Source organism: Oncorhynchus keta, chromosome 22 (assembly GCF_023373465.1).
Source record: "Oncorhynchus keta strain PuntledgeMale-10-30-2019 chromosome 22, Oket_V2, whole genome shotgun sequence".
In the NCBI taxonomy this organism is placed as follows: domain Eukaryota; kingdom Metazoa; phylum Chordata; class Actinopteri; order Salmoniformes; family Salmonidae; genus Oncorhynchus; species Oncorhynchus keta.
Window position 1 is genome coordinate 56,625,299 of NC_068442.1, and position 24,578 is coordinate 56,649,876.

The window sequence follows — 24,578 nt, forward strand, 5'->3', positions numbered from 1 at the left end:
GGTGTTGTTATGGTGACCTGTGAAATATACCTGCTGGAGCGCGTGCTATGGGTGGGTGTTGTTATGGTGACCAGTGAGATATACCTGCTGGAGCGTGTGCTATGGGTGGGTGTTGTTATGGTGACCAGTGAGATATACCTGCTGGAGCGCGTGCTATGGGTGGGTGTTGTTATGGTGACCAGTGAGATATACCTGCTGGAGCCTGTGCTATGGGTGGGTGTTGTTATGGTGACCAGTGAGATATACCTGCTGGAGTGCGTGCTATGGGTGGGTGTTGTTATGGTGACCAGTGAGATATACCTGCTGGAGCGTGTGCTACAGGTGGGTGTTGTTATGGTGACCAGTGAGATATACCTGCTGGAGCGTGTGCTATGGGTGGGTGTTGTTATGGTGACCAGTGAGATATACCTGTTGGAGCGCATGCTACGGGTGGGTGTTGTTATGGTGACCAGTGAGATATACCTGCTGGAGCGCGTGCTATGGGTGGGTGTTGTTATGGTGACCAGTGAGATATACCTGCTGGAGCGCGTGCTATGGGTGGGTGTTGTTATGGTGACCAGTGAGATATACCTGCTGGAGCGCGTGCTACGGGTGGGTGTTGTTATGGTGACCAGTGAGATATACCTGCTGGAGCGCGTGCTATGGGTGGGTGTTGTTATGGTGACCAGTGAGATATACCTGCTGGAGCGCGTGCTATGGGTGGGTGTTGTTATGGTGAACAGTGAGATATACCTGCTGGAGCGTGTGCTACGGGTGGGTGTTGTTATGGTGACCAGTGAGATATACCTGCTGGAGCGCGTGCTATGGGTGGGTGTTGTTATCGTGACCAGTGAGATATACCTGCTGGAGCGCGTGCTATGGGTGGGTGTTGTTATGGTGACCAGTGAGATATACCTGCTGGAGCGCGTGCTATGGGTGGGTGTTGTTATCGTGACCAGTGAGATATACCTGCTGGAGCGCGTGCTACGGGTGGGTGTTGTTATGGTGACCAGTGAGATACACCTGCTGGAGCGTGTGCTATGGGTGGGTGTTGTTATGGTGACCAGTGAGATATACCTGCTGGAGCGTGTGCTATGGGTGGGTGTTGTTATGGTGACCAGTGAGATATACCTGCTGGAGCGTGTGCTATGGGTGGGTGTTGTTATGGTGACCAGTGAGCTGAGATAAGGCAGGGCTTTACCTAGCATAGACTTATAGATGACCTGGAGCCAGTGGGTCTGGCAAAGAATGAGATGTAGTCTAGTATCTCACCCATTAAAAAACATGAGATGTAGTCTAGTATCTCACCCATTAAAAAAACATGAGATGTAGTCTTGTCGCTCACCCATTAAAAAAACATGAGATGTAGTCTCTCACCCATTAAAAACACGAGATGTAGTCTAGTCGCTCACCCATTAAAAAAAAACATGAGATGTAGTCTACTTTGGCGTGGTGGCCGGAGATTTTAATTGTACCCTTAACCCAACCCTAGACAAATCATCTCAAGTCCCCACCACAAATCCTAGATCTGCAAAGATGTTGAACTCTCTTACTAAAGAGATGGGACTGATAGATATCTGGAGAGAGAATAATAGCTCATCTATGGACTATACATACTACTCTAATGTCCATAACACCTACTCCCGTATAGATTACATTTTTATCACAAAGAGTTTCATAAATTCAGCCACTTGTACAATCGGACCCATAGCACTTTCAGATCACGCCTTTGTCCACCTCCGCTTTGACCTCTGCAAAAACATCCCGAGGTCAAAGAGCTGGAAATTCAACACCTCCATGCTATCAAATGACGAGTTCCATACATTGGTAACTACATGGATAGACAACTACACACAAGACAATAAAGATTCTCCTGTTTCTCCGGCCACAATGTGGGACGCTGCTAAAGCCACACTAAGAGGTCATCTAATTGCATATGCTTCCTCTAAGAAAAAAGCAATGGAAGCACACAGGCTAGATCTTGAGAGGGAGATGGAATGCTGTGAGAAAATACATAAACAATCCCTAGACAGCACCTCCTGGAGTCATCTTAAAGCAGCCAAAGCCAAACTGAATTTGGACTACACTCGGGAGATAAAAAAAATGTTTCTTTACTAAACAGAAATGCCATGAGTATAGCAATAGGCCCAGTAGATTGCTTGCTTACCAATTAAAAAAGGAGCAGTCAGAGCGTACAATCATGGCTATCCGAACAGCAGAGGACGAGGTCACATATGACCCAAAAAAGATCAATCTAACTTTTCATGATTTTTACTGCAAACTATATACCTCTGAGAGGAAACACACAGAGGCAAGAACTCCACTCTTTCCTAGAGGGAATCTCGCTACCTAAACTATCAGAGACCGACCAAGAAGATCTCAACTCCCCCTTCACTCCTGAGGAGATCCTGGAGGCAATTACCTCCATGCCACCTAATAAGTCCCCAGGCCCAGATGGATTCCCCAGAGAGTTCTACAAAGCTTTTTGGCCCCAGCTCAGCCCTATCTTCATGCCAATGCTGGAGGATTGTTGCAGAAACGGAGTTCTCCCAGACTCAATGCACACAGCTCGCATTACAGTGTTGCTCAAAAAGGACAAGGACCCCCTATCCTGCTCGTCCTTCCGGCCCATAAGCTTGTTGAATTTCGACTATAAAATAATTACCAAATTGCTCGCCAAAAGACTAAACACTCTTCTTCCCAAAATAATAAAAGCAGACCAAACTGGATTTATTAGAGACAGATACTCTTCTGATAACATTCACCTTCTTTTTGATATTATTTTTGATATTATTGATCAAGTAAATGCACAGAAGACCCCTGTCCTGCTGGCTTCACTGGATGCTGAGAAGGCGTTTGACAGGATGGAGTGGAGATTTCTGTTTTCAGTCTTAGAAAAGTTCAATATGGGCCCCAAATTTTATTTAATGGATCAAATCACTATACTCTCATCCAAATGCCATGGTGACTACTAATGGACTGATAGCTGACAGATTCCCTCTGGAACGGGGCACAAGACAAGGGTGCTCGCTGTCGCCTCTGCTCTACTTGTTGGGGGCGGAGCCTCTGGCAGAGCTGATCAGGAGCAATCCAAGTATTATGGGTGTTTCTGCAGGCGGCCTGCAGCACAAGATTTCGCTTTACGCGGATGATGTCTTGCTCTACATATCCAACCCTGAGAAATCCCTCCCTCTCATTTTAGACACAATTGCTCAGTATGGCAAGTTTTCAGGTTATAAGATCAATTTTAACAAATCCACTGTCTGCCCTCTCAATATTACACTCACCAGCTCTATGAAGACACTTTGTCCTTTCCAATGGAAAACACAGGGGTTTCAATACCTCGGGATCTTCATAACACCAGATCTGAATAGCCTTTTTAAGGAAAATTATCTTCCACTCCTGGATCGAATCAAGAACAATCTCCAAACCTGGATCTCCCTCCCAATTTAGCTTAGTAGGAAGAATTAATGTAATCCGTATGAACGTCCTCCCTAGACTGAACTACTTATTTCAGATGCTCCCATGCTATCTCCCAGTTTCCTTCTTCAAAACAACTAACCAAAGCATCACCACATTTATATGGGGCAATAAAAAACCTAGGATCAAGTTTTCCACTCTGTCGAAACCTGAATCTAAGGGTGGTCTTGCCCTTCCCTCCCTTCAATTGTACTACTGGTCTGCCCAAATCCGCAACATGCTAACATGGATCACAAACAGACAAGAGACAAGAGTCAACGTGGATTCAGATAGAAGCCCAATCCTGTGGTTCATTGCCCTTAAGCTCAATTATATTCATTAATAACTTTAGTGAAGTGGGCAACATAGCCAAAACCTTTGTGATTTACTGCACCCTACTAGCGTGGAGGGACTGTAAGAAATACCTGGGCACTTCCTCCCAAATATGTTCTCACTCGCCTATAGTAGGCAACCCAGACTTGCCAAAAGCCCTGAGGGATGCCAACTTTAATCTTTGGCATACTCTAGGAATCAGGACCTTTCAGACCTATTTCATCAGAAAACCACTACACTGAAATCCTTTCAAGAGCTCTGCAGTGAATTCAATGTGCCAAGATCCATTTTTTTTTAAAAATATCTTCAAATTAGACATGTAATTTCCTCATTTACCTCCAAGAGGAGCTTTAGAACTCAGTTGAATGAAGTTGAAACCCTTCTTGTCACAGCACAATCCATTAAAGGCAAAATATCTTACATCTATCGACTCCTTTCTGAGAAAGGAAGCTCCTTCCTTACTCCTTTGAAAATAATCTGGGAAAAGGACCTTGGTCTGACTATCAGTGATGAGTTATGGGCGGAGGTTTGCGACAGGGTATACTGCTCCTCTACCAATGTAAAAATGAAATAATCTAATTACACATTTTTGTACAAATTTTATTTTCCTCCTTTGAGACTCCATAGAATGAAAACAGATATGTCTCCTAACTGTAAAAGATGTACCTCTGAAAGTGGAACCTATATGCATGTATTTTGGAGCTGTAGGGAGATTGCCAGATTGTGGCAATCTGTACATACTGCTGCACAGAAAATACTAGAGGTACAGTTTGATATGACCCCATGTATCTATCTTCTTAATGCCCAGCTGGACTTTGTTCTTGATCCTGACAGAGAACATTTGCTTATGACTATTACATACTTTGCTAAGAAATGTATTCTTCTATTGTGGGCCTCTAATACCCCCCCCCCTACATTTAAAATGTGGATTGACCAGATTGTTGACTTTCTTCCTCTTGAAATGCTCACTTATGACCTCCACAAGAGACAGCCCAAGTTTGATAGACTCTGGTCTCCACTATTCAACTATATTTCAAACTGGACAGAGTGAACGGGGTGACTAGGGAAATGCGCAGATACATGTTGTGTAAGGTGCTGTAAAACCTAAAAAGGAACTATTGGCCCGTCGTCTCAGCGAAATAATGATAAGAACCTTGATAGTGCTGCTGCAAGGGTTATATATGTTGTTTTTGTGTTTTAATTTAATTTATTTTTTGAGTACGTGCGTATGTATGTATCTATATATATATATATATATATATGGGTGTGTATGTGTATATATACACTGCTCAAAAAAATAAGGGAACACTAAAATAACACATCCTAGATCTGAATGAATGAAATATTCTTATTAAATACTTTTTTCTTTACATAGTTGAATGTGCTGACAATAAAATCACACAAAACTTATCAATGGAAATCAAATTTATCAACCCATGGAGGTCTGGATTTGGAGTGACACTCAAAATTAAAGTGGAAAACCACACTACAGGCTGATCCAACTTTGATGTAATGTCCTTAAAACAAGTCCAAATGAGGCTCAGTAGTGTGTGTGGCCTCCACGTGCCTGTATGACCTCCCTACAACGCCTGGGCATGCTCCTGATGAGGTGGCGGATGGTCTCCTGAGGGATCTCCTCCCAGACCTGGACTAAAGCATCCGCCAACTCCTGGACAGTCTGTGGTGCAACGTGGCATTGGTGGATGGAGAGAGACATGATGTCCCAGATGTGCTCAATTGGATTCAGGTCTGGGGAACGGGCGGGCCAGTCCATAGCATCAATGCCTTCCTCTTACCGGAACTGCTGACACACTCCAGCCACATGAGGTCTAGCATTGTCTTGCATTAGGAGGAACCCAGGGCCAACCGCACCAGCATATGGTCTCACAAGGGGTCTGAGGATCTCATCTCGGTACCTAATGGCAGTCCAGCTACCTCTGGCGAGCACATGGAGGGCTGTGCGGCCCCTCAAAGAAATGCCACCCCACACCATGATTGACCCACCTCCAAACCGGTCATGCTGGAGGATGTTGTAGGCAGCAGAACGTTCTCCACGGCGTCTCCAGACTCTGTCACGTCTGTCACGTGCTCAGTGTGAACCTGCTTTCATCTGTGAAGAGCAAACGTCCTGCACGGTGTTGAGCTGTAAGCACAACCCACACCTGTGGACGTCGGGCCCTCATACCACCCTCATGGAGTCTGTTTCTGACCGTTTGAGCAGACACATGCACATTTGTGGCCTGCTGGAGGTCATTTTGCAGGCCTCTGGCAGTGCTCCTCCTGCTCTTCCTTGCACAAAGGCGGTACTGGCCTGTCTTCTGGTAGCGCCTCCATGTTCTGGACACTACGCTGACAGACACAGCAAACCTTCTTGCCACAGCTCGCATTGATGTGCCATCCTGGATGAGCTGCACTACCTGAGCCACTTGTGTGGGTTATAGACTCCGTCTCATGCTACCACTAGAGTGAAAGCACCGCCAGCATTCAAAAGTGACCAAAACATCAGCCAGGAAGCATAGGGACTGAGAAGTGGTCTGTGGTTACCACCTGCAGAACCACTCCTTTATTGGGGGTGTCTTGCTAATTGCCTATAATTTCCACCTGTTGTCTATTACATTTGCACAACAGCATGTGACATTTATTGTCAATCAGTGTTGCTTCCTAAGGGGACAGTTTGATTTCACAGAAGTGTGATTGACTTGGAGTTACATTGTGTTGTTTAAGTGTTCCCTTTATTTTTTTTAGCAATGTGCACCAAGGGAGAATAAAATGCACCAAGGGAGAATAAAATGCACCAAGGGAGAATAAAATGCACCAAGGGAGAATAAAAATATTAATAAATAAAAAACGTTTATTTTTCTTTTCTTTTAATGTTTTTTTTTTTTTCAAATGTATTATTACTATACTTTTAAACATTTTTTAATTTTATTTTTTAAACCTGTCACATCTGTGAATGTTGGTTGATTGAAAAACAAGAAAACTTTAAATTGATTTTTTTTTATTTTTATTTAAAATAAAAATCCTACAATGTGATTTTCTGGATTTTTCTTCTCATTTTGTCTGTCATAGTTGAAGTGTACCTATGATAAAAAATTACAGGCCTCTCATCTTTTTAAGTGGGAGAACTTGTACAATTGGTGGCTGACTAAATACTTTTTTGCCCCACTGTATGTAGACAACTACAAATACCTAGGTGTCTGGTTAGACTGTAAACTCTCCTTCCAGACTCACATTAAGCATCTCCAATCCAAAATTAAATCTAGAATTGGCTTCCTATTTCACAACAAAGCATCCTTCACTCATGCTGCCAAACATACCCTTGTAAAACTGACTATCCTACCGATCCTTGACTTCGGTGATGTCATTTATAAAATAGCCTCCAACACTCTACTCTACAAACTGGATGCAGTCTATCACAGTGCCATCCGTTTTGTCACCAAATTCCCATATACTACTCACCACTGCGACCTGTACGCTCTTGTTGGCTGGCCCTCGCATCATACTCGTTGCCAAACCCACTGGCTCTAGGTCATCTACAAGTCCCTGCTGTTTGGTGTAGAGATTGAGACAGGATTGAGACAGGACTCGGTGTGTTGCTAGGTGCTCACCTCACTGTTACTGTAGCGAGCCAGCTCAGAGATGAACCTCATGTGGTCTTCCCTGATCTGAACCATCTGCTCACAGATATTATACTGAGGACTGCTGCCTGTTGAGGTACAGGACCACCTGGGAACAGGGAGGAGAGAGAGATGAGACGAGGTGGATGGAGGAGAGAGGAGAGAGATGAGAAGAGATGAGGATAGAGAGAGGAGAGATGAGGAGAGAGATGAGAAGAGATGAGGATAGAGAGAGGAGAGATGAGACGAGGTGGATGGAGAAGAGAGAGGAGAGAGATGAGAAGAGAGATGAGAATGGAGAGAGGAGAGAAGCAAGAGAGAAGAGATGAGGATAGAGAGAGGAGAGAGAGAAGAGAGAGAGGAGAGAGAGAGGAGAGAGAGAGGAGAGATGAGGATAGAGAGAGGAGAGAGAGAGAAGAGATGAGGATAGAGAGAGAAGGATGAGGATAGAGAGAGGAGATGAGGATAGAGAGAGAAGAGAGAGAGAAGAGATGAGGATAGAGAGAGAAGAGAGACAGAAGAGATGAGGATAGAGTTTGGAGAGATGAGGATAGAGAGAGGAGAGATGAGGATAGAGAGAGGAGAGATGAGATAGAGAGAGGAGAGTTTGAGAGAAGAGATGAGGATAGAGAGAGGAGAGATGAGGATAGAGAGAGGAGAGAGAGAGTTGTGAGATGAGGATAGAGAGAGGAGATAGAGAGAGGAGAGATGAGGATAGAGAGAGGAGAGATGAGGACAGAGCGAGGAGAGAGAGAAGAGAGAGAGAGAGATGAGGATAGAGAGAGGTGAGATGAGGACCTCAGAGAGAGGAGAGAGAGAGAAGAGATGAGGATAGAGAGAGAAGATCTGAGAGAAGAGATGAGGATAGAGAGAGAGAGATGAGGATGAGAGGGAGAGATGAGGATAGAGAGAGAGAGAGAGAGAAGAGATGAGGATAGAGAGAGAAGAGATGAGGATAGAGAGAGAAGAGATGAGGATAGAGAGAGAAGAGATGAGGATAGAGAGAGGAGAGAGAGAGAAGAGATGAGGATAGAGAGAGGCGAGATGAGGATAGAGAGAGGAGAGAGAGAGAAGAGATGAGGATAGAGAGAGGAGAGATGAGGATAGAGAGAGGAGAGATGAGGATAGAGAGAGGAGAGAGAGGATAGAGAGAGGAGAGAGAGAGAAGAAATGAGGATAGAGAGAGGAGAGATGAGGATAGAGAGAGGAGAGATGAGGATAGAGAGAGGAGAGAGAGAGATGAGGATAGAGAGAGGAGAGATGAGGATAGAGAGAGGAGAGATGAGGATAGAGAGAGGAGAGATGAGGATAGAGAGAGAGAGATGAGGATAGAGAGAGGAGAGATGAGGATAGAGAGAGGAGAGATGAGGACAGAGAGAGGAGAGATGAGGACAGAGCGAGGAGAGAGAGAAGAGATGAGGATAGAGAGAGGAGAGAGAGAGAAGAGATGAGGATAGAGAGAGGAGAGATGAGGATAAAGAGAGGAGAGAGAGAGAAGAGATGAGGATAGAGAGAGGAGAGATGAGGACAGAGCGAGGGGAGAGAAAAGAGATGAGGATAGAGAGAGGAGAGAGAGAGAAGAGATGAGGATAGAGAGAGGAGAGATGAGGATAGAGAGAGGAGAGAGAGAGAAGAGATGAGGAGAGAGAGAGAAGAGATGAGGATAGAGAGAGAAGAGATGAGGATAGAGAGAGGAGAGATGAGGACAGAGCGAGGGGAGAGAAAAGAGATGAGGATAGAGAGAGGAGAGAGAGAGAAGAGATGAGGATAGAGAGAGGAGAGATGAGGATAAAGAGAGGAGAGAGAGAGAAGAGATGAGGATAGAGAGAGGAGAGAAAGAAATAGAGAAGAGAGATGAGAGGAGGTGGATGGAGAAGAGAGAGGAGAGATGAGGATAGAGAGAGGAGAGATGAGGTGGAGGAATAGAGGGATAAGGCCTCACCTGTTCTTGTTCTCTTCAAAGTGTGCGCTGGTCTTGATGTACCTGGACAGCTCAATCTGCATGTCACCAAACAGAGGCACCACCTGCAGTTGCTGTTGGGGACAGATACATGAAGACCAGTCAGTTAGTCAGAGCCATGAAGACCAGTCAGTTAGTCAGAGCCATGAAGACCAGTCAGTTAGTCAGATACATGAAGACCAGTCAGTTAGTCAGAGCCATTTCAGAGTCAGAGCCATGAAGACCAGTCAGTTAGTCAGAGCCATGAAGACCAGTCAGTTAGTCAGAGCCATGAAGACCAGTCAGTTAGTCAGAGCCATTAAGACCAGTCAGTTAGTCAGAGCCATGAAGACCAGTCAGTTAGTCAGAGCCATGAAGACCAGTCAGTTAGTCAGAGCCATGAAGACCAGTCAGTTAGTCAGAGCCATGAAGACCAGTCAGTTAGTCAGAGCCATGAAGACCGGTCAGTTAGTCAGAGCCATGAAGACCAGTCAGTTAGTCAGAGCCATTTCAGATACATGAAGACCAGTCAGTTTGTCAGAGCCATTTCAGATACATGAAGACCGGTCAGTTAGTCAGAGCCATGAAGACCAGTCAGTTAGTCAGAGCCATTTCAGATACATGAAGACCAGTCAGTTTGTCAGAGCCATTTCAGATACATGAAGACCGGTCAGTTAGTCAGAGCCATGAAGACCAGTCAGTTAGTCAGAGCCATTTCAGATACATGAAGACCAGTCAGTTAGTCAGAGCCATTTCAGATACATGAAGACCAGTCAGTTAGTCAGAGCCATTTCAGATACATGAAGACCAGTCAGTTAGTCAGAGCCATTTCAGAGCCATGAAGACCGGTCAGTTAGTCAGAGCCATGAAGACCAGTCAGTTAGTCAGAGCCATTTCAGATACATGAAGACCAGTCAGTTAGTCAGAGCCATGAAGACCAGTCAGTTAGTCAGAGCCATTTCAGATACATGAAGACCAGTCAGTTAGTCAGAGCCATTTCAGATACATGAAGACCGGTCAGTTAGTCAGAGCCATTTCAGATACATGAAGACCAGTCAGTTAGTCAGAGCCATTTCAGATACATGAAGACCAGTCAGTTAGTCAGAGCCATGAAGACCAGTCAGTTAGTCAGAGCCATGAAGACCAGTCAGTTAGTCAGAGCCATTTCAGATACATGAAGACCAGTCAGTTAGTCAGAGCCATTTCAGATACATGAAGACCAGTCAGTTAGTCAGAGCCATTTCAGATACATGAAGACCAGTCAGTTAGTCAGAGCCATTTCAGATACATGAAGACCAGTCAGTTAGTCAGAGCCATTTCAGATACATGAAGACCGGTCAGTTAGTCAGAGCCATTTCAGATACATGAAGACCAGTCAGTTAGTCAGAGCCATTTCAGATACATGAAGACCAGTCAGTTAGTCAGAGCCATTTCAGATACATGAAGACCAGTCAGTTAGTCAGAGCCATTTCAGATACATGAAGACCAGTCAGTTAGTCAGAGCCATTTCAGATACATGAAGACCAGTCAGTTAGTCAGAGCCATTTCAGATACATGAAGACCAGTCAGTTTGTCAGAGCCATTTCAGATACATGAAGACCAGTCAGTTTGTCAGAGCCATTTCAGATACATGAAGACCAGTCAGTTAGTCAGAGCCATGAAGACCAGTCAGTTTGTCAGAGCCATTTCAGATACATGAAGACCAGTCAGTTAGTCAGAGCCATTTCAGATACATGAAGACCGGTCAGTTTGTCAGAGCCATTTCAGATACATGAAGACCAGTCAGTTAGTCAGAGCCATTTCAGATACATGAAGACCAGTCAGTTAGTCAGAGCCATTTCAGATACATGAAGACCAGTCAGTTAGTCAAAGCCATTTCAGATACATGAAGACCAGTCAGTTAGTCAGAGCCATTTCAGATACATGAAGACCGGTCAGTTAGTCAGAGCCATTTCAGATACATGAAGACCAGTCAGTTAGTCAGAGCCATGAAGACCAGTCAGTTAGTCAGAGCCATTTCAGATACATGAAGACCAGTCAGTTAGTCAGAGCCATTTCAGATACATGAAGACCAGTCAGTTAGTCAGAGCCATTTCAGATACATGAAGACCAGTCAGTTAGTCAGAGCCATTTCAGATACATGAAGACCAGTCAGTTAGTCAGAGCCATTTCAGATACATGAAGACCAGTCAGTTTGTCAGAGCCATTTCAGATACATGAAGACCAGTCAGTTAGTCAGAGCCATTTCAGATACATGAAGACCAGTCAGTTTGTCAGAGCCATTTCAGATACATGAAGACCAGTCAGTTAGTCAGAGCCATTTCAGATACATGAAGACCAGTCAGTTAGTCAGAGCCATTTCAGATACATGAAGACCAGTCAGTTAGTCAGAGCCATTTCAGATACATGAAGACCAGTCAGTTAGTCAGAGCCATTTCAGATACATGAAGACCAGTCAGTTTGTCAGAGCCATTTCAGATACATGAAGACCGGTCAGTTAGTCAGAGCCATGAAGACCAGTCAGTTAGTCAGAGCCATTTCAGATACATGAAGACCAGTCAGTTTGTCAGAGCCATTTCAGATACATGAAGACCGGTCAGTTAGTCAGAGCCATGAAGACCAGTCAGTTAGTCAGAGCCATTTCAGATACATGAAGACCAGTCAGTTTGTCAGAGCCATTTCAGATACATGAAGACCAGTCAGTTTGTCAGAGCCATTTCAGATACATGAAGACCAGTCAGTTAGTCAGAGCCATTTCAGATACATGAAGACCAGTCAGTTAGTCAGAGCCATTTCAGATACATGAAGACCAGTCAGTTAGTCAGAGCCATTTCAGATACATGAAGACCAGTCAGTTAGTCAGAGCCATTTCAGATACATGAAGACCAGTCAGTTAGTCAGAGCCATTTCAGATACATGAAGACCAGTCAGTTAGTCAGAGCCATTTCAGATACATGAAGACCAGTCAGTTAGTCAGAGCCATTTCAGATACATGAAGACCAGTCAGTTAGTCAGAGCCATTTCAGATACATGAAGACCAGTCAGTTAGTCAGAGCCATTTCAGATACATGAAGACCGGTCAGTTAGTCAGAGCCATTTCAGATACATGAAGACCAGTCAGTTAGTCAGAGCCATTTCAGATACATGAAGACCGGTCAGTTAGTCAGAGCCATTTCAGATACATGAAGACCAGTCAGTTAGTCAGAGCCATTTCAGATACATGAAGACCAGTCAGTTAGTCAGAGCCATTTCAGATACATGAAGACCGGTCAGTTAGTCAGAGCCATTTCAGATACCTGAAGACCAGTCAGTTAGTCAGAGCCATTTCAGATACATGAAGACCAGTCAGTTAGTCAGAGCCATTTCAGATACATGAAGACCAGTCAGTTAGTCAGAGCCATTTCAGATACATGAAGACCAGTCAGTTAGTCAGAGCCATTTCAGATACATGAAGACCAGTCAGTTAGTCAGAGCCATTTCAGATACATGAAGACCAGTCAGTTAGTCAGAGCCATTTCAGATACATGAAGACCAGTCAGTTAGTCAGAGCCATTTTAGATACATGAAGACCAGTCAGTTAGTCAGAGCCATTTCAGATACATGAAGACCAGTCAGTTAGTCAGAGCCATTTCAGATACATGAAGACCAGTCAGTTAGTCAGAGCCATTTCAGATACATGAAGACCAGTCAGTTTGTCAGAGCCATTTCAGATACATGAAGACCAGTCAGTTAGTCAGAGCCATTCCAGACCATCCCAGTCTCAACATTAAACTTTTCTTTTAGAGAACGTACAACTCTGCAAAACGATAAACACCCACACACATACAGCATCATCAACATGTCTCTCCTACTGCTCACCTTGAAGAACCTGTCAATCTTTGTCAGGTTGATCCTCTTCTTGGCGTCCATTTTGTAGATGTTGCTGTTACTGCCATCCATCAGGTACAGACCAAACCCCATCACCTAGAGGTAACAGACAGGTACAGACCTAACCCCATCACCTAGAGGTAACAGACAGGTACAGACTAACCCCCATCACCTAGAAGTAACAGACAGGTACAGACTAAACCCAATCACCTAGAGGTAACAGACAGGTACAGACTAAACCCCATCACCTAGAGGTAACAGACAGGTACAGACTAAACCCCATCACCTAGAGGTAACAGACAGGTACAGACCTACCCCATCAACTAGGAGGTAACAGACAGGTACAGACTAAACCCCATCACCTAGAGGTAACAGACAGGTACAGACTAAACCCCATCACCTAGAGGTAACAGACAGGTACAGACTAACCCCCATCACCTAGAGGTAACAGACAGGTACAGACTAAACCCAATCACCTAGAGGTAACAAACAGGTACAGACTAAACCCCATCACCTAGAGGTAACAGACAGGTACAGACCTACCCCATCAACTAGGAGGTAACAGACAGGTACAGACTAAACCCCATCACCTAGAGGTAACAGACAGGTACAGACTAAACCCCATCACCTAGAGGTAACAGACAGGTACAGACCAAACCCCATCACCTAGAGGTAACAGACAGGTACAGACCTAACCCCATCACCTAGAGGTAACAGACAGGTACAGACTAACCCCCATCACCTAGAAGTAACAGACAGGTACAGACTAAACCCAATCACCTAGAGGTAACAGACAGGTACAGACTAAACCCCATCACCTAGAGGTAACAGACAGGTACAGACTAAACCCCATCACCTAGAGGTAACAGACAGGTACAGACCTACCCCATCAACTAGGAGGTAACAGACAGGTACAGACTAAACCCCATCACCTAGAGGTAACAGACAGGTACAGACTAAACCCCATCACCTAGAGGTAACAGACAGGTACAGACTAACCCCCATCACCTAGAGGTAACAGACAGGTACAGACTAAACCCAATCACCTAGAGGTAACAAACAGGTACAGACTAAACCCCATCACCTAGAGGTAACAGACAGGTACAGACCTACCCCATCAACTAGGAGGTAACAGACAGGTACAGACTAAACCCCATCACCTAGAGGTAACAGACAGGTACAGACTAAACCCCATCACCTAGAGGTAACAGACAGGTACAGACCTAACCCCATCACCTACAGGTAACAGACAGGTACAGACTAAACCCCATCACCTAGAGGTAACAGACAGGTACAGACTAAACCCCATCACCTAGAGGTAACAGACAGGTACAGACTAAACCCCATCACCTAGAGGTAACAGACAGGTACAGACTAAACCCCATCACCTAGAGGTAACAGACAGGTACAGACTAAACCCCATCACCTAGAGGTAACAGACAGGTACAGACTAAACCCCATCACCTAGAGGTAACAGACAGGTACAGACTAAACCCCATCACCTAGAGGTAACAGACAGGTACAGACTAAACCCCATCACCTAGAGGTAACAGACAGGTACAGACCAACCCCCATCACCTAGAGGTAACAGACAGGTACAGACTAAACCCCATCACCTAGAGGTAACAGACAGGTACAGACTAAACCCCATCACCTAGAGGTAACAGACAGGTACAGACTAAACCCCATCACCTAGAGGTAACAGACAGGTACAGACCTAACCCCATCACCTACAGGTAACAGACAGGTACAGACTAAACCCCATCACCTAGAGGTAACAGACAGGTACAGACTAAACCCCATCACCTAGAGGTAACAGACAGGTACAGACTAAACCCCATCACCTAGAGGTAACAGACAGGTACAGACTAAACCCCATCACCTAGAGGTAACAGACAGGTACAGACACATTGAAGATAAAATTAAATGATGTTATCCAATATACCAAATGGCACCCTATTCCCTATAGGCCCTGGTCATAAGTAGTGCACTATATAGGGAATAGGGAGCCGTTTGGAAAGCGGCCCAGCATGCCAGCCAGACGGTAGCATACCTTGAGCAGCATGTGTTTCTCGTTGGGGGTCAGGTACATCCTGTTCTCATAGTAATCAACACACAGGTTGACTATGTCAGCCAGCAGCTCATCGTGGCCGTTAATCACCTCCAACTGCTGCTGCAGAGACTGCAGACACAGAGAGAGAGAGAGACAGAGAGACAGAGAGAGACAGAGTGAGAAAGAGAGAGAAAGACAAGAGAGAGATGTTTAGATGACTTCAGTATTATATATTACATATCCCCATTAGTTCCTGTCAAGGCAGCAGCTACTCTTCCTGGGGTTTATTATGGATCCCCATTAGTTCCTGTCAAGGCAGCCTTTCACCGCAGATGCGGAAGGGCCATATCGACGGATATCGACGGAGATTTTTGTATTACGTTAATTCGATTTCAGAGGGAAAAGAGTTAATGGCCCGTACTGCTCTGTTCTGGGCCAACTGTAATATATCTAATGCCCTCTGTGAAACCATATGACTAGGCAGTAGTCCAGGTGTGACTGGGCAGTAGTCCAGGTGTGACTGGGCAGTAGTCCAGGTGTGACTGGGAAGTAGTCCAGGTGTGACTAGGCTAGGCAGTAGTCCAGGTGTGACTAGGCAGTAGTCCAGGTGTGACTGGGCAGTAGTCCAGGTGTGACTAGGCAGTAGTCCAGGTGTGACTAGGCAGTAGTCCAGGTGTGACTAGGCAGTAGTCCAGGTGTGACTAGGCTAGGCAGTAGTCCAGGTGTGACTAGGCTAGGCAGTAGTCCAGGTGTGACTAGGCAGTAGTCCAGGTGTGACTGGGCAGTAGTCCAGGTGTGACCGGGCAGTAGTCCAGGTGTGACCGGGCAGTAGTCCAGGTGTGACCGGGCAGTAGTCCAGGTGTGACCGGGCAGTAGTCCAGGTGTGACCGGGCAGTAGTCCAGGTGTGACTAGGCAGTAGTCCAGGTGTGACTGGGCAGTAGTCCAGGTGTGACCGGGCAGTAGTCCAGGTGTGACCGGGCAGTAGTCCAGGTGTGACCGGGCAGTAGTCCAGGTGTGACCGGGCAGTAGTCCAGGTGTGACCGGGCAGTAGTCCAGGTGTGACTAGGCAGTAGTCCAGGTGTGACTGGGCAGTAGTCCAGGTGTGACTGGGCAGTAGTCCAGGTGTGACTGGGCAGTAGTCCAGGTGTGACTAGGCAGTAGTCCAGGTGTGACTAGGCAGTAGTCCAGGTGTGACGAGGCAGTAGTCCAGGTGTGACGAGGCAGTAGTCCAGGTGTGACCGGGCAGTAGTCCAGGTGTGACCGGGCAGTAGTCCAGGTGTGACCGGGCAGTAGTCCAGGTGTGACCGGGCAGTAGTCCAGGTGTGACCGGGCAGTAGTCCAGGTGTGACCGGGCAGTAGTCCAGGTGTGACTGGGCAGTAGTCCAGGTGTGACTAGGCAGTAGTCCAGGTGTGACTGGGCAGTAGTCCAGGTGTGACTAGGCAGTAGTCCAGGTGTGACTAGGCAGTAGTCCAGGTGTGACTAGGCAGTAGTCCAGGTGTGACTAGGCAGTAGTCCAGGTGTGACTAGGCAGTAGTCCAGGTGTGACTAGGCAGTAGTCCAGGTGTGACTGGGCAGTAGTCCAGGTGTGGCTAGGCAGTAGTCCAGGTGTGACTAGGCAGTAGTCCAGGTGTGACTAGGCAGTAGTCAAGGTGTGACTAGGCAGTAGTCAAGGTGTGACTAGGCAGTAGTCAAGGTGTGACTAGGCAGTAGTCAAGGTGTGACTAGGCAGTAGTCCAGGTGTGACTAGGCAGTAGTCCAGGTGTGACTAGGCAGTAGTCCAGGTGTGACTGGGCAGTAGTCCAGGTGTGACTAGGCAGTAGTCCAGGTGTGACTGGGCAGTAGTCCAGGTGTGACCGGGCAGTAGTCCAGGTGTGACTGGGCAGTAGTCCAGGTGTGACTAGGCAGTAGTCCAGGTGTGACTAGGCTAGGCAGTAGTCAAGGTGTGACTAGGCAGTAGTCCAGGTGTGACTAGGCAGTAGTCAAGGTGTGACTAGGCAGTAGTCCAGGTGTGACTAGGCAGTAGTCCAGGTGTGACTAGGCAGTAGTCCAGGTGTGACTAGGCAGTAGTCCAGGTGTGACTGGGCAGTAGTCCAGGTGTGACTGGGCAGTAGTCCAGGTGTGACTAGGCAGTAGTCCAGGTGTGACTGGGCAGTAGTCCAGGTGTGACTAGGCAGTAGTCCAGGTGTGACTAGGCAGTAGTCCAGGTGTGACTAGGCAGTAGTCAAGGTGTGACTAGGCAGTAGTCCAGGTGTGACTAGGCAGTAGTCCAGGTGTGACTAGGCAGTAGTCCAGGTGTGACTAGGCAGTAGTCAAGGTGTGACTAGGCAGTAGTCAAGGTGTGACTAGGCAGTAGTCCAGGTGTGACTAGGCAGTAGTCCAGGTGTGACTAGGCAGTAGTCCAGGTGTGACTAGGCAGTAGTCAAGGTGTGACTAGGCAGTAGTCCAGGTGTGACTAGGCAGTAGTCCAGGTGTGACTAGGCAGTAGTCCAGTTGTGACTAGGCAGTAGTCCAGGTGTGACTAGGCAGTAGTCAAGGTGTGACTGGGCAGTAGTCAAGGTGTGACTAGGCAGTAGTCCAGGTGTGACTAGGCAGTAGTCCAGGTGTGACTAGGCAGTAGTCCAGGTGTGACTAGGCAGTAGTCAAGGTGTGACTAGGCAGTAGTCCAGGTGTGACTAGGCAGTAGTCAAGGTGTGACTAGGCAGTAGTCCAGGTGTGACTAGGCAGTAGTCCAGGTGTGACTAGGCAGTAGTCCAGGTGTGACTAGGCAGTAGTCAAGGTGTGACTAGGCAGTAGTCCAGGTGTGACTAGGCAGTAGTCAAGGTGTGACTAGGCAGTAGTCAAGGTGTGACTAGGCAGTAGTCCAGGTGTGACTAGGCAGTAGTCCAGGTGTGACTAGGCAGTAGTCAAGGTGTGACTAGGCAGTAGTCAAGGTGTGACTAGGCAGTAGTCAAGGTGTGACTAGGCAGTAGTCCAGGTGTGACTAGGCAGTAGTCAAGGTGTGACTAGGCAGTAGTCAAGGTGTGACTAGGCAGTAGTCCAGGTGTGACTAGGCAGTAGTCCAGGTGTGACTAGGCAGTAGTCCAGGTGTGACTGGGCAGTAGTCCAGGTGTGACTAGGCAGTAGTCCAGGTGTGACTGGGCAGTAGTCCAGGTGTGACCGGGCAGTAGTCCAGGTGTGACTAGGCAGTAGTCCAGGTGTGACTAGGCAGTAGTCAAGGTGTGACTAGGCTAGGCAGTAGTCAAGGTGTGACTAGGCAGTAGTCCAGGTGTGACTAGGCAGTAGTCAAGGTGTGACTAGGCAGTAGTCCAGGTGTGACTAGGCAGTAGTCCAGGTGTGACTAGGCAGTAGTCCAGGTGTGACTAGGCAGTAGTCCAGGTGTGACTAGGCAGTAGTCCAGGTGTGACTGGGCAGTAGTCCAGGTGTGACTGGGCAGTAGTCCAGGTGTGACTAGGCAGTAGTCCAGGTGTGACTAGGCAGTAGTCCAGGTGTGACTGGGCAGTAGTCCAGGTGTGACTAGGCAGTAGTCCAGGTGTGACTAGGCAGTAGTCCAGGTGTGACTAGGCAGTAGTCAAGGTGTGACTGGGCAGTAGTCAAGGTGTGACTAGGCAGTAGTCCAGGTGTGACTAGGCAGTAGTCCAGGTGTGACTAGGCAGTAGTCCAGGTGTGACTAGGCAGTAGTCCAGGTGTGACTAGGCAGTAGTCCAGGTGTGACTAGGCAGTAGTCCAGGTGTGACTAGGCAGTAGTCAAGGTGTGACTAGGCAGTAGTCAAGGTGTGACTAGGCAGTAGTCCAGGTGTGACTAGGCAGTAGTCCAGGTGTGACTAGGCAGTAGTCAAGGTGTGACTAGGCAGTAGTCCAGGTGTGACTAGGCAGTAGTCAAGGTGTGACTAGGCAGTAGTCAAGGTGTGACTAGGCAGTAGTCCAGGTGTGACTAGGCAGTAGTCAAGGTGTGACTAGGCAGTAGTCCAGGTGTGACTAGGCAGTAGTCCAGGTGTGATAAAACTAGGGCCTGTAGGACTGATAGCGATGTCATGACAGTAGAGCAGCGCTTTATTACGTACATACCTCCCCCCATCTTAGCAATGTGCAGACTAAATACTGTTGTATCAATTTGTTTTGACCATGACAGTTTACAATCCAGGGTTACACCAAGCAGTTTAGTATATTAATTTGGTCAGAGTGACAAGTTACAACAACTTCTATATCTTCCTCATATCTTAATCAGATCGGCCACGAAACCTCCAAGTTAATTATACCCAACAAAAATATAAACGCAACAAGCAACAATTTCACTGAGTTACAGTTCATATAATGAAATCAGTCAATTATAATAAATTCATTAGGCCCTAATCTATGGGTTTCACATGACTGGGTAGGGGGGCGCAGACATGGGTGGGCCTGGGAGGGCATAGGCCCACCCACTGGATAGCCAGGCCCAGCCAATCAGAATGGGGTTTTCCATCACTAAAGGGCCCCTGTGGCATTGTGTTGTGTGACAAAACTGCACATTTAAAAGTGGCCTTTGATTGTACCCAGCACAAAGTGCACCTGTGTAATGATAATGCTGTCTAATCAGCTTCATATGCCACACCTGTCAGTCGGATGGATAATATCTTAGCAAAGGAGAAATGCTCACTAACAAGGATGTAAACTAATTTTTGCACAACACTTGAGAAAACTAAGCTTTTTGTGCGTACGGAACATTTCTGTGATCTTTTATTTCAGCTCAGTAAACATGGAACCAACACTTTACATGTTGCGTTTAGATTTGTGTTTAGTATAGCTAGCTATCTATTACTATTAATACTATTAATGCTATTAATACTGGAAGTGTAGCCAACCCTATTCAAATATGTATGTAATTATCGTTAGCTAAAAAAACAGTAACGTTGGCTTGTGATGTCATGGAGATCAAGAGATCCAATGAAATAATTAAACTGATTTACAGTTACAAAGAAAGAGAACATAATTTAATTAGCATTTTGGAGTAGAATGTCCCAGAGTGATCTTGTTGTGGTTGGCCAGGTGTGTGTGTTACCTGAGTGATCTTGTTGTGGTTGGCCAGGTGTGTGTGTTACCTGAGTGATCTTGTTGTGGTTGGCCAGGTGTGTGTGTTACCTGAGTGATCTTGTTGTGGTTGGCCAGGTGTGTGTGTTACCTGAGTGATCTTGTTGTGGTTGGCCAGGTGTGTGTGTTACCTGAGTGATCTTGTTGTGGTTGGCCAGGTGTGTGTGTTACCTGAGTGATCTTGTTGTGGTTGTCCAGGTGTGTGTGCTACCTGAGTGATCTTGTTGTGGTTGGCCAGGTGTGTGTGTTACCTGAGTGATCTTGTTGTGGTTGGCCAGGTGTGTGTTACCTGAGTGATCTTGTTGTGGTTGTCCAGGTGTGTGTGCTACCTGAGTGATCTTGTTGTGGTTGGCCAGGTGTGTGTGTTTTCCTGAGTGATCTTGTTGTGGTTGGCCAGGTGTGTGTGTTACCTGAGTGATCTTGTTGTGGTTGTCCAGGTGTGTGTGCTACCTGAGTGATCTTGTTGTGGTTGGCCAGGTGTGTGTGTTACCTGAGTGATCTTGTTGTGGTTGGCCAGGTGTGTGTGTTAACTGAGTGATCTTGTTGTGGTTGGCCAGGTGTGTGTGTTTTCCTGAGTGATCTTGTTGTGGTTGGCCAGGTGTGTGTGTTACCTGAGTGATCTTGTTGTGGTTGGCCAGGTGTGTGTGTTACCTGAGTGATCTTGTTGTGGTTGGCCAGGTGTGTGTGTTTTCCTGAGTGATCTTGTTGTGGTTGGCCAGGTGTGTGTGTGTTACCTGAGTGATCTTGTTGTGGTTGGTCAGGTGTGTGTGTTTTCCTGAGTGATCTTGTTGTGGTTGGCCAGGTGTGTGTGTTACCTGAGTGATCTTGTTGTGGTTGGCCAGGTGTGTGTGTTACCTGAGTGATCTTGTTGTGGTTGTCCAGGTGTGTGTGCTACCTGAGTGATCTTGTTGTGGTTGGCCAGGTGTGTGTGTTACCTGAGTGATCTTGTTGTGGTTGGCCAGGTGTGTGTGTTAACTGAGTGATCTTGTTGTGGTTGGCCAGGTGTGTGTTTTCCTGAGTGATCTTGTTGTGGTTGGCCAGGTGTGTGTGTTACCTGAGTGATCTTGTTGTGGTTGTCCAGGTGTGTGTGCTACCTGAGTGATCTTGTTGTGGTTGGCCAGGTGTGTGTGTGTTACCTGAGTGATCTTGTTGTGGTTGGCCAGGTGTATGTGTGTTTTCCTGAGTGATATTGTTGTGGTTGGCCAGGTGTGTGTGTTACCTGAGTGATCTTGTTGTGGTTGGCCAGGTGTGTGTGTGTTACCTGAGTGATCTTGTTGTGGTTGGCCAGGTGTGTGTGTTACCTGAGGGATCTTGTTGTGGTTGGCCAGGTGTGTGTGTGTTACCTGAGTGATCTTGTTGTGGTTGGCCAGGTGTGTGTGTTACCTGAGTGATCTTGTTGTGGTTGGCCAGGTGTGTGTGTTACCTGAGGGATCTTGTTGTGGTTGGCCAGGTGTGTGTGTGTTACCTGAGTGATCTTGTTGTGGTTGGCCAGGTGTGTGTGTGTTATCTGAGTGATCTTGTTGTGGTTGGCCAGGTGTGTGTGTGTTACCTGAGTGATCTTGTTGTGGTTGGCCAGGTGTATGTGTGTTATCTGAGTGATCTTGTTGTGGTTGGCCAGGTGTGTGTGTTACCTGAGTGATCTTGTTGTGGTTGGCCAGGTGTGTGTGTGTTACCTGAGTGATCTTGTTGTGGTTGGCCAGGTGTGTGTGTGTTACCTGAGTGATCTTGTTGTGGTTGGCCAGGTGTGTGTGTGTTACCTGAGTGATCTTGTTGTGGTTGGCCAGGTGTGTGTGTGTTACCTGAGTGATCTTGTTGTGGTTGGCCAGGTGTGTGTGTGTTACCTAAGTGATCTTGTTGTGGTTGGCCAGGTGTGTGTGTTACCTGAGTGATCTTGTTGTGGTTGGCCAGGTGTGTGTGTTACCTGAGTGATCTTGTTGTGGTTGGCCAGAAACATGGAGAGGTTCTGAGATTCCTGGATGGATGAGGGTTCTGACATTTTCCTGAGGAACTGGGCAGCTCTATGGAGAGGAGAGGAGGGAAGGGAAGGGGAGAGGAAGAGCGAAAGGGGAGAGGAAGAGCGAAAGAGGAGAGGAGAGGAGAGGAGAGGAGAGGAGAGGAGAGAAGGGAAGGGGAGAGGAAGAGCGAAAGGGGAGAGGAAGAGCGAAAGGGGAGAGGAAGAGCGAAAGGGGAGAGGAAGAGCGAAAGAGGAGAGGAGAGGAGAGGAGAGGAGAGGAGAGGAGAGGAGAGGAGAGGAGAGGAGAGGAGAGGAGAGGAGGAGAGGAGAGAAAGAGCGAAAGGGGAGAGGAAGAGCGAAAGAGGAGAGGAGAGGAGAGAAGAGGAGAGGAGAGGAGAGGAGAGGAGAGGAGAGGAGAGGAGAGGAGAGGAGAGGAGAGGAGAGGAGAGGAGAGGAGAGGAGGGAGAGGAGAGGAGAGGAGAGGAGAGGAGAGGGAGAGAGTGATAGAGAACAGAGAGATCAGCCCAGAGGGAGATTATTCAACCAACACAGACACAGACAAGTCATTGAAATCACCACATGAAGAGACAAAAAACAAGGAATACATCCAAAACTGAGGCTTGAATACACAATCTAAATGTTTATTAAAGCATCATGGTGCCCATAAAAATCAGTGTATGAGGTGAAAACAAACGTCCTCAGGCCATAATCAGCACACACACCTGGCTTCTGTTTCAAGGAGAAATGCACACGAAAAAAAACAGAAAACCTATGAATCAGTACCTAGTAGAAGAGAATGCATAACCTCGATTAAATACCAAATATAAAAAAGCGGACAGGGAAATATCATAAATTATTGCTTTTACATGAACCATGTGAGCATTTCCTCAGAATAAACACGACAGGATTGTAGTTGTAGGGAGCGAGTGGGACCACTAGATGGAGGTATGGATGGACCAATGAGAGGACCGACACCAGTTACAGGAAACACTCAAATAACAATTCTTAATTCCTGCCTGATGGGTGGAGAACATCCACCTGCATTCTGTCTGGACAAGACTACGTTCCAAAAGACCGTCCCTACGTGAAGGTTTATCTGCTGAACAGAAGGACATGGAGGAGACAGGGCCTCTGAGAACCGCCCCGACGTGAAGGTTTATCTGATGAACAGAAGGACATGGAGGAGACAGGGCCTCTGAGAACCGCCCCGATGTGAAGGTTTATCTGCTGAACAGAAGGACATGGAGGAGACAGGGCCTCTGAGAACCGCCCCGACGTGAAGGTTTATCTGCTGAACAGAAGGACATGGAGGAGACAGGGCCTCTGAGAACCGCCCCGATGTGAAGGTTTATCTGCTGAACAGAAGGACATGGAGGAGACAGGGCCTCTGAGAACCGCCCCGACGTGAAGGTTTATCTGCTGAACAGAAGGACATGGAGGAGACAGGGCCTCTGAGAACCGCCCCGACGTGAAGGTTTATCTGCTGAACAGAAGGACATGGAGGAGACAGGGCCTCTGAGAACCGCCCCGATGTGAAGGTTTATCTGCTGAACAGAAGGACATGGAGGAGACAGGGCCTCTGAGAACCGCCCCGACGTGAAGGTTTATCTGCTGAACAGAAGGACATGGAGGAGACAGGGCCTCTGAGAACCGCCCCGATGTGAAGGTTTATCTGCTGAACAGAAGGACATGGAGGAGACAGGGCCTCTGAGAACCGCCCGATGTGAAGGTTTATCTGCTGAACAGAAGGACATGGAGGAGACAGGGCCTCTGAGAACCGCCCCGACGTGAAGGTTTATCTGCTGAACAGAAGGACATGGAGGAGACAGGGCCTCTGAGAACCGCCCCGATGTGAAGGTTTATCTGCTGAACAGAAGGACATGGAGGAGACAGGGCCTCTGAGAACCGCCCCGACGTGAAGGTTTATCTGATGAACAGAAGGACATGGAAGAAACAGGGTGACCCGGACTCTGAGAAATGACAGGCCTCTTATCATCACAGGAACTCTGTGCATTACCTACCAAAAATGCTGCAACACTGCCACTTAGCAGACAAAATGGCCTCCTCCTTTTATAAAACTGCCTAAACTAGAGTGGCATCACCACTGCTACACCTCCAGGGGGCATGAGAGGGAGGGAGAACACTCCCTGGCCATACACAGAGCAGGACAACTCCCTGGCCATACACAGAGCAGGACAACTCCCTGGCCATACACAGAGCAGGACAACTCCCTGGCCATACACAGAGCAGGACAAGTCCCTGGCCATACACAGAGCAGGACAACTCCCCGGCCATACACAGAGCAGGA

At 47.1% G+C, this 24,578-nt stretch overlaps 1 protein-coding gene across 1 annotated transcript in view; it reads right to left on the reverse strand.

Annotated features, from left to right (window-relative positions):
- The window catches only part of cyfip1 (cytoplasmic FMR1 interacting protein 1), a 202,865-nt gene that overhangs the window by 147,582 nt on the left and 30,705 nt on the right, over positions 1-24,578 (reverse strand). The window contains 5 exon segments of the mRNA XM_052475754.1: positions 7,380-7,497; positions 9,331-9,422; positions 13,186-13,290; positions 15,248-15,376; positions 22,238-22,334. Coding sequence (XP_052331714.1) covers positions 7,380-7,497; positions 9,331-9,422; positions 13,186-13,290; positions 15,248-15,376; positions 22,238-22,334 — 541 coding nt within the window.